At 44.7% G+C, this 11,052-nt stretch overlaps 1 protein-coding gene across 1 annotated transcript; it reads left to right on the forward strand.

Moving 5' to 3' along the window:
- Positions 1-1,312: 1,312 nt before the first annotated feature.
- On the forward strand, positions 1,313-2,476 carry LOC139272580 (uncharacterized). Its single transcript, XM_070888649.1, has 2 exons — positions 1,313-1,426; positions 1,712-2,476. The coding sequence occupies exon 2, from the start codon at positions 1,762-1,764 to the stop codon at positions 2,362-2,364; it is 603 nt and encodes a 200-aa protein (XP_070744750.1). The 5' UTR covers positions 1,313-1,426; positions 1,712-1,761; the 3' UTR covers positions 2,365-2,476.
- Positions 2,477-11,052: the final 8,576 nt, after the last annotated feature.

An 11,052-nucleotide genomic window follows, 5' to 3' on the forward strand; every position in this document is an offset into this window, starting at 1 on the left:
GGAGTTATGATACGGATCAGCCATGATCTAATTGCATGGTGGAACATGCTCAAGAGGCTGAATGACCTACTCTTGTTCCCGTATTTCCAACAAAACGTTAATGAATGAGGATTACTATTTTTACACCTTCCAGTATTGAACAGTAAAGATCAAGCAAAGATTAAAAAATCAGATTCAGGGCTAGACTTTCCAATCCGATTGCTCCCGCCCAATTCCTAGCGGTATTCCGGCGGTTGCGTCTTTTGAACTGCCGGAATACCGCTGCTGCGCGCTCCCGCGATTTTTGATAGACGGTTCTCGGCAGTGGCGGTGTGCAGCGATAGCAGGCCGGAGCAGGCAGTGGCAAAGTCCCTGAAAGTGGGCCTTTATAAAGGCAGGCAGCCCCCGAGAAACGGGCGTTTTTTTGTTTCTGAGCATGCGCAGGCATTCTCCTGCGATTTGGGGGTCAAAGGTGACCCTGCGCATGCTCAGAGAACAGAGAGAGGGTTGGTGAGTGCTGAGGTGGAGATCGATTGTGTTGAAAGAGAAAGAGAGAGAGGTGTTACTTAGATCTATTTCTAAAATGATTTGGAACATTATTTTCATTCATAATTGATAATATAACATATAATAGTACAACATAAATAATAATAAATAATTATTTAAATATAAATATCAGTATAAATAAGATGCAAAAACAAGCTATGGAAGTGGAGAGGGAGGTAGGTGGGAGGAGGAGGGCTGTTCGTTTCTGTGAAGAAGCCCAGGAATCATTGGTGCACGAAGTGGAGGCCCACTGGGAGCAATTAACACGGGGTGGACAAGGAAAACCTGCACCAAACGTGTACCGGAGGTTATGGCGAAAGATTGCAGAGGCGGTGTAGTCCATCGTGCCCGTGATGCAGGGGCCGAACCCGTGCCGCAAACAGTGGAATGACACCAGTGGGTCGGCGAGAGTAAATACTAACTTTTCTCATGCACTGACTGATTACTCTTAAGTAGTGCCAAGTTTTTTTATGTAGTAAAACTTGGTGACAGTTTTTATTTCCCATCATTGATCTCATTTGTGTCCGTCTTCTGTATTTTCATGTGTTCATCATTGCAACACTTGTGTGCTAACAGAACTTAAATGGTGCACTCATTGACGAAAGGACTGGGGACGATTAATTGGGGATGTCTACCTATATATGTATGTGTGTGTTCCGTAATAGTAGCTGTGAAATTAGTTTACACATTTTTTGTCACCTTTGCAGAAAAAATTAGCCGGCAATAGGGCGGAGCTCCGCAAAACGGGTGGAGGTCCACCAAAGACTGTTGAATTGACAGACCTGGAGGAACGCACTGCAGCCCTGTCTGGAGCGTACGATCGCACCGCCATGTGTGTTGGTGCCGAACCAATTCTCGTTGAGGATAAGTCTGCATAACCCCCAGGCTGTACTGCAGTCATGTAATTCAATGTTATATCAATATAATGTAGAATGCAAAGTAATGCTGGGAGCACTAAATGTTGTTACTTCTGACATGATTTATTGGTTGATCACATTCTGCCACTTGGAAAGCAACATACTGTTTGGGACAAGTTGTGTTATGTCATGTAGTTTCTGTCTGCTTTGCTTATGATAGTTTCATGTAATGATTCTCGATAATATATGTTTGTTTTCCACGTAAGCCTGCTCTGATGTTACCTCTGTCCTCTCCCCTGTCGCCAACCATTAATGTTATGTTTTTACAGTTGCACAGGTGGAGCCGCCTGCCCCTCCCAGAGAGGAGTCATTGGAGCAAATGAGGAATGAAGAGACGGTGGTGGAAGAGACGGTGGTGGAAGAGATGGTTGAGGAGCAGCAGGAGAACACTCCTCAAAACTTTGTAACGATGGTGGTGGAAGAGGAGGGAGGGGTGGCAGGACTCGAAGGGTCCTCTCTACCTGCGGCCACCGGTTCCTCGTCGGAACCCAACTTTCCTGGATTCCGGTCCGAAGAAGTGGGACCAAGCAGCATGCAACGGCGCACATCGACCCCCATGCTGAATCCGCGGCGGCTGATCCGGCAAGGTGGGAACGCTGTGAGACAGGCAGATGCGAATCTGGACATGGTGGGACCGTCCAGGATGAGCATCGACTTGAGTCGAGAGCTCCTCCAGGCCATTGCTGGGTTGTTCAACAACATGGCGGCTTTAGCAACCCGTCAATCGGAGGACTTGGCGGAGCTGATTGTGGCAGTGAGGGAGAATACCCAGTCCGTCAATGCCATGTGGCAATTGATGGTCCTGGGGTATGGCACTGCACCCCAAGGTGCCATACCACCAATGGTGACAGCACCTGATCATCGGGAGGAAGTACTTTCTTCCTACTTTAAAGACAGGTGCTCGAGGTGCTCAGCTGCATGATGTCCTGGTCCCGACGTGGGCAGAGCCAGGGGTACTAATAGCGGGAGGAGGAAGGCAGGGCCAAGGATCAGGGGGGTTTGGGGAGGAAAGGCATTGGGAAAGATGGCCGCAGATTGGGTGTGGGGTGGTTTGAGTGTTGTTTTTACTGTTGTTGTTGTTGATAATTTGTTTTGTACAATTTTCATTCAGAATAATTAGTTAATATTTTATTTATTTTATTTTATTACATTGTTAAAGTTTAATTCAAATTACAACTTTTATTAATAAAAATTATTCAACTAAACCATTCTTGTACTGTGTCTCACTCACTTCTGGAAAATGAGCAGCAACAATCATTGTAAGGGTCAGCATTATTGGCAGTGAAACTACAGGCCCCATTTCTTTTAAAGCACAGATGTTCAGATGTCCACAAAAGAATTAAAGTCAATTATCCACAATATATTCAAAATCCCTTTATAACTACTCCAGAAATCACTCAACATCAATGAAAATCACAAAAAAATAAATTCCAGCCTGCTGGCAACTTTACACAACCTTTAACCCCCCACAGAAAAAAAACCCAAAATGGAGGCATAACGCTGGGACAAGGCATGGTAAGTACCTAAAAAATGGGCGGTACATATCCTCAGTGGTAGCGGGCAGTGAAACAGCATAATTAGGGAAATTAGTGCTGATGGGGAATTTTCTTCATTTTTTGGGGCGGGAAACGTGGGCAGGTGATGTGCAGCAATGCCGGCGGTAATCGTAGGCCGAAATTATCGCTGGCGATATTCGGGACTAAAATGGGTGGCAAACGGGTGGTACCGGACAGTAATTTGCATTTCTGGCAAAAATGAGCGGTAACTGGCGGGCAGAATGGAAAATCTAGCCCTCTAATTTCTAATAGCTGTTCATCCTATGTGTTTATGTGACTGAAAGTTTCAGTGTGTTCATTACCATATTCTGTCATAATAAGGGCATACCAATTTGTGTACGCATGCTGAAGAAAGTTGGCTTGAAAGAGGACACAATGCCGAATTGATTATGATAAATCCTGACCTTTCAGGAAAAGTGAACTTCCCCCAGTGGTGTTGTGGGCTAAGGCATTCTCCACTCCAGTACTGAGCCAGAGGGAGCAGGAAGTCCCAGGTTTGATGCTGAGTCAGTAGGACCAAGACAATTGGCCTCAGTGCCCTTGGCCCTGTTTCCCAATCAATATTGCTGACTAGCCACAGGTGGAAACAGAAAGAAAGCCTTGCATTTCTTTAGCACCTTTCATGATCCCAAGCTGCCCCAAAGAGCTTTATAGCCAATGAAGTACTTTTGAAGTGAAGTCACTGTTGTAATGTAGGACACAGGGCAGCCAATTTTCGCACAGCTTTGTAGGTGTGGTTATCGCAACACTGCTTTAGCCACGTGCATTAAATCTAGTAAAAAAAACACCTCAATACACTCACACAATACAGGTAAATGTACTTCACATGTGTCTGATAACTGAACAAACATCTTCCGCCATTCAGTAAACAAGGACATAAATCACACACAATGATCTAAAACCACTCTAACACTCTGCTTCTGGTATTACCACTTTACCAACAAACATACAAAAAGGTTGACGTTCACATGAATACGCCCTGGGAATATCAGTATTGAGATCCCATGCCCAAGGACTGTGGCGATTGCTCATTTTTTAATTTACTAATCAGAAATGCAATTAGCCACATCTGAATTCCCAATTAGCCACATGCGGCTAGTGGCTAATGTATTGGACAGCACTGGGCTAGGGGCGGGGGAAGCCTCATCTGGGTTTCATATTCCTAATCACTGTCCAGTCATCCCTGGGCAGGTATCAGGATAGGATCAGCCTCAACTGTTGAACACCTTCGTGAATGCAGACTGAAGGGAAGAATGACCATTTGTGTGAGACGCCAGACAGTCTGTGCCTGTAAGAACTGTCCCCCAACAGGAGTCTGGCATCAGGAGATGTGGGGGGGGAAATTAAACTGAATTTGATTATAATGTGTTGGTAATAAACAGGAATAACCACACAAAAATAACTAGTCTCATTAACAACTATGGAATAAACAGAGCACTATTATCAACGTTCATCACCAAAGGGATGAAGGTGGTGGTCAGGAGAATGTTCTTTCTGGTCAGAAGGTGATCAGGACATGGCCTCTTTCTGCCGTTGATTGATGTCAGCCTTCTCTTCGACTATTGCCCAACATTGGCCTCACACCTCTGAAGTGCTTCACTACGGTAAATTTGCGATATAAGCACAAGTTATTGCTGTTGAAGACATCATGATTAGAACCTCCATCACATAAGAAAGTGTATTATAAGCGTTAGAGTGATGTTTTGTAAGGGACATATTCACTAAGTGTGCAGAAATCTCAAAATACAGGTGTTTCGCAGCTGGTGTTTCTCAGAGAAGGCAATAGTACAGGATTTATATAGGGCAACAGCACTGTTTGAGAGGCTTAGGGCATGGGACTGATCAGAAGAGAATAAGTGACCACAGGAATGTTATGTTTCTGATTGATGCTAATGGTGTTTCTTGTGTTTTTCTTTGTTCTAACGCTTCTAATCATATTTCACAAAAACAGCCAATCAGAAACTGAGAAAGATCAGCATGGCTCCCTGAGCTTCAGACTATGAACCTTGGCCTTCCCTGCTGCTTATTCCCTGAGCCTCACACTCTCTGACTAGCCTCAGCACCTGCCTTCCACTCACTCCTGCTCTGTATTGGCCCCAACCTCCACACCCAGGTATAGCATGTGAAAATATAAGAGAATTTCCCGGGCCTTGACCCCAGTGCTGCAGGGGATACACTGCTTCTAGTTTTATTACCACCTTTAAACTGGGACGTGACAAATGGTATATATTTCACTTTGCATTGAGTTGACAGTATTTGATGTCTTTGGTCAACTTGATCAAGTATCCATCGGCACTCCGACAATAGAAAGAAATACTTGCATTTATATAGCACCTTTCACAACCTCAAGATGTCCCAAAGCGCTTTACAGCCAATTAAGTACTTTTGAAGTGTCATCACTGTTGTAATGTGGAGAACTCGGCATCCAATTTTCGCACAGCAACATCCCACAAACAGAAATGTGATGATGACTAGATTATCTGTTTTAGTGATGCTGGTTTAGGTATAAATATTGGCCAGAACACCGGGGAGAACTCTCCTTCTCTTCTTCAAAATAGTGCCATGGGATCTTTTGCATCCAGCTGAGAAAGCAGACATGGCCTTGGTTTAACATCTCACCCGCAGGACGCCAACTCTGACAGTGCAGCACTCCCTCAGTGCTGGCATACAGTGTAGGCCTAAACCACCTTCACACGGTTCCCTGATGGCCCAGTGGATAACTGCACTGCAAGGTGTGGCACTGAGTCACAGAGGCCAGGAATATCTCACAGTCCATCCCTGGTCTGTAGTACGTTAGTCAATCTCAGCATTTTGGGAAATACAATTGGCGTCAGCACTGCTGTACTAGGGAGTGTGAAATCAATCAAGGTTCCTGTTCCTCATCACTATCAGTGACACTCTGCTGGAAAATGCATACATGGGTAAATGGTCGCCAACTCCAGGATTGCCCTGGTCTCTCCAGGAATTGAAAATTTATCTCCAAGTCACTGCTGCTAGCAACCTGGGAGAAAAATAATAGGGGCGTTAAACATTGTGGGTTTAAAAACACTTTCTTTGAACACTTTTGTTTATTAGCTATAAAAATATCAGGCATGGGAACTAGGCTTTTGACTGACAGTCAAGAACCATCCAATCGGGTAACGAAGAGTCTGTACACTGTCCAATGGGCGTGGGAAGGTAGGGCACCGTGACGATGAGCATCTTGGGGGGTGAAGGGGGAGGTGTATTTGGAGGCAGGAGGTCATGTGAAGACACCTCCAGGAATACATCCAACCGGAATTGGCAACCCTAGCACCAGGTGAAGACAGGACTGGCCTAACCATTGGAGACATGGTCGAATAGCCTGCTGACACACACTGTCTATGCTCTCGGAGGAAGAACGGTAGCAGAGGACTTCCTGTGCCAATGGAACTGCACCCGAGTAAGGAATTGGCACTTTCAGGAGAGGAGGGGGGAGGAATGGAAGAACCGGATAGGGGGGCAAGATGTGGAAGGGACTGCTCAGTCTTTGATCTTGTTGAGCTGTATTTAATCCAGCTAATTCTCTGGACTTTATCCACCAGACGGAGTATAGGTTTCCTCCCTGTCCTGACCCTAGCCACCTATATTAAAAGAAAGCCACCTTCTCCTTTCCCTGTGTGTGGAGCCTTGTAAAGAATAAAGCAAATCTTAGTCAGAAATGATGACCAAATTTTTTCCAGCAAAGTTGTTTTTGATAATTGCATTCCTCAAGCCTGAGTCTGGATGTCTGTGTGTGCCACAGGCCCCTGCTTCTCAAAGACAAGACTTCTCTCTGCAGTTGTTTTGACTTTTCCCTTAAACCTTGACTGCTCCTATCCTCACCCAAAACATCACACAGGAAAGCAATGAGGATTCATCCTCCCTGGGCACGGAAACCTAACTGTGGTGGCTGCTACCCCTGCCCTAGCTAGGACCTAATTCAGCACATAAGACATAAGAAATCGGAACAGGAGTAGGCCATACGGCCCCTTGTGCCTGCTCCCATTCAATAAGATCATGGCTGATCTGATCATGGACTCAGCTCCACTTCCCTGCCCGCTCCACATAACCTCTTATCCCTTTATTGTTTAAGAAACTGTCTATTTCTGTCGTAAATGTATTCAATGTCCCAGCTTCCACAGCTCTCTGAGGCAGTGAATTCCACAGATTTACAACCCTCTGAGAGAAGAAATTCCTCCTCATCTCAATTTTAAATGGGCGGCCCCTTATTCTAAGATCATGCCTTCTAGTTCTAGTCTCCCCTATCAGTGGAAGCATCCTCTCTGCATCCACCTTGTCAAGCCCCCTCATAATCTTATACATTTCAATAAGATCACCTCTCATTCTTCTTAATTCCAATGAGTAGAAGCCCAACCTACTCAACCTTTCCTCATAAGTCAACCCCCTCATCTCCGGAATCAACCTTGTGAACCTTCTCTGAACTGCCTCCAAAGCAAGTATATCCTTTTGTAAATATGGAAACCTATAAACTGCATGCAGTATTCCAGGTGTGGCCTCACCAATACCCTGTATAGCAATAGCAAGACTTTCCTGCTTTTATACTCCATCCCCTTTGCATAGCTTGGCTTCGTTGGTAGTAGTCTTATCTCTTGAGTCAGAAGATAGTGAGTTCTAGGCCTGTACTAGGAGTTTGAGCAAATAATCTGGGCAAGTGTTGTCCAATAGAAATTGTTGTTTATTTGTGGTTGCGGCGACACCATTTTAGCCACATGTACTGATTTTAGTAGAAAACTCCTTGCACACACTCACAGTACAGGTAAGTGTACTTCACATGTTAAATAAACATCTACTACCATTCAGTAACTAAGGAAGTAAAGCATTCACACACACACTTCTCGTCTTACTATTTTACAGAAAAACATCGAGGTTGTAGCTATCAGGAAAGGATGAACAGGCTGGGTTTCTTTTCTCTTGAAAAGAGAAGGCTGAGGGGTGACCTAATAGAGGTTTTTAAAATCTTGAAAGGTTTTGATAGAGTAGACTCAGAGAGAATGTTTCCACTTGAGGGGAAGAGCCAAACTAGAGGCCATCAATATAAGATAGTCACCAAGAAATCCAATAGGGAATTCAGAAGACATTTCTTTACCCAGAGAGTGGTGAGAATGTGGAACTCGCTACCAAAAGGAGTAGGAGAGGATAGATTCATTTAAGGGGAAGGTGGATTAGCATAGGGAGAAGGGAATAGAGGGTTATGCTGAGAGAGTTAGATGAGGAAAGACAGGAGGAGGCTCAAGAGGAGCATAAACGCTAATATGGCCTGGTTCGGCCCAATGGCCTGTTTCTATGCTGTATACTTTCATATCCTGTGCAAATAACAGCATTGATATCACATGCTCAAGGACATAGGAATAGGAGTAGGCCATTCAGCAAATCGAGCCTGTTCCGCCTATCAATGAGATCATAGAAACATAGAAAATAGGCTCAGGAGCAGGCCATTCGGCTCTTCGAGCCTGCACCGCCATTCAATAAGATCTTGGCTGATCATTCCTTCAGTACCCCTTTCCTGCTTTCTCTCCATACCCTTTGATCCCCTTAGCCATAAGGGCCATATCCAACTCCCTCTTGAATATATCCAATGAACTGGTATCAACAACTCTCTGCGGCAGGGAATTCCACAGGTTAACAACTCTCTGAGGGAAGAAGTTTCTTCTTATCTCAGTCCTAAATGGCCTACCCCTTATCCTAAGACTATGTCCCCTGGTTCTGGAGTTCCCCAACATCAGGAACATTCTTCCGCATCTAACCAGTCCAGTCCCTTCAGAATCTTACACATTTCTATGAGATCCCCTCTCATCCTTCTAAATTCCAGTGAATAAAGGCCCTGTTGATCCCGTCTCTCTTCATATGTCAGTCCAGCCATCCCTGGAATCAGTCTGGTAAACCTTCGCTGCAATCCCTCAATAGCAAGAACGTCCTTCCTCAGATTAGGAGACCAAAACTGAACACAATATTCCAGGTAAGGCCTCACTAAGGCCCTGTACAACTGTAGTAAGACCTCCCTGCTCCTGTACTCAAATCCCCGAGCTATGAAGGCCAATATACCATTTGTCTCCCTGCTCCTATACTCAAATCCCCGAGCTATGAAGGCCAACATACCATGTACCTGCATGCCAACTTTCAATGACTGATGAACCATGACACCCAGGTCTCATTGCACCTCCCTATTTCCTTATCTGCTGCCATTCAGATAATATTCTGCCTTCGTGTTTTTGTCCCCAAAATGGATAACGTCACATTTATCCACATTATACTGCATCTGCCATGCATTTGCCCACTCACCTAACCTGTCCAAGTCCCCCTGCAGCCTCTTAGCATCCTCCTCACAGCTCACACTGCCACCCAGTTTAGTGTCATCTGCAAACTTGGAGATATTACACTCAATTCCTTCATCTAAATCTTTAATGTATATTGTAAACAGCTGGGGTCCCAGCACTGGGCCCTGCAGCACTCCACTAGTCACTGCCTGCCATTCTGAAAAGGACCCGTTTATCCCGAATCTCTGCTTCCTGTCTGCCAACCAGTTCTCTATCCACGTCAGTATATTACCCCCAATACCATGTGCTTTGATTTTGCACACCATTCTCTTGTGCGGGACCTTGTCAAAAGCCTTTTGAAAGTCCAAATACACCACATCCACTGGTTCTCCCTTGTCCACTCTGCTAGTTACATCCTCAAAAAATTCCAGAAGATTCGTCAAGCATGATTTCCCTTTCATAAATTCATGCTGACTTGGACCGATCCTGTCACTGCTTTCCAAATGCGCTGCTATTTCATCCTTAATGATTGATTCCAACATTTTCCCCACTACTGATGTCAGGCTAACCGGTCTATAATAACCTATTTTCTCTCTCCCTGCTTTTTTAAAAAGTGGTGTTACATTAGCTACCCTCCAGTCCATCGGAACTGATCCAGAGTCGATAGACTGTTGTAAAATGATCACCAATGCATCCACTATTTCTAGGGCCACTTCCTTAAGTACTCTGGGATGCAGACTATCAGGCCCCGGGGATTTATCGGCCTTCTATCCCATTAATTTCCCGAACACCATTTCCCGCCGAAAAAGGATATCCTTCAGTTCCTCCTTCTCACTAGACCCACTGTCCACTAGTACATTCGGAAGGTTATTTGTGTCTTCCTTCGTGAAGACAGAACCGAAGTATTTGTGCAATTGGTCTGCCATTTCTTTGTTCCCCATTATAAATTCACCTGAATCCGACTGAAAGGGACCTACGTTTGTCTTCACTAATCTTTTTCTCTTCACATATTTATAGAAGCTTTTGCAGTCAGTTTTTATGTTCCCTGCAAGCTTCCTCTTGTACTCTATTTTCCCCCTCTTAATTAAACCCTTAGTCCTCGTCTGTTGAATTCTAAATTTCTGCCAGTCCTCAGGTTTGTCGCTTTTTCTATCCAAATTATATGCCTCTTCCTTGGTTTTAACACGATCCTTAATTTCCCTTGTTAGCCACGGTTGAGCCACCTTCCCTGTTTTATTTTTACTCCAGACAGGGATGTACAATTGCTGAAGTTCATCCATGTGACCTTTAAATGTTTGCCATTGTTTATCCACCGTCAACCCTTTCAGTATCCTTTGCCAGTCTATTCTAGCCAATTCACGCCGCATTCCGTCGAAGTTACCTTTCCTTAAGTTCAGGACCCTAGTTTCCGAATTAACTGTGTCACTCTCCATCTTAATAAAGAGTTCTACCATGTTATGATCACTCTTCCCCAAGGGGCCTCACACAACAAGATTGCTAATTAGTCCCTTCTCATTACACATCACCCAGTCTAGGATGGCCAGCTCTCTAGTTGGTTCCTCGACATATTGTTCTAGAAAACCATCCCGAATGCACTGCAGGAAATCCTCCTCCACCGCATTGCTACCAGTTTGGTTAGCCCAATCAATATGTGGATTAAAGTCACCCATGATAATTGCTGTACCTTTATTGCACACATTTCTTATTTCTTGTTTGATGCTGTCCCCAACCTCACTACTACTGTTTGGTGGTCTGTACACAACTCCCACTAGCGTTTTC

The sequence above is a fragment of the Pristiophorus japonicus genome, chromosome 9, assembly GCF_044704955.1.
Source record: "Pristiophorus japonicus isolate sPriJap1 chromosome 9, sPriJap1.hap1, whole genome shotgun sequence".
NCBI classification, from domain to species: domain Eukaryota; kingdom Metazoa; phylum Chordata; class Chondrichthyes; family Pristiophoridae; genus Pristiophorus; species Pristiophorus japonicus.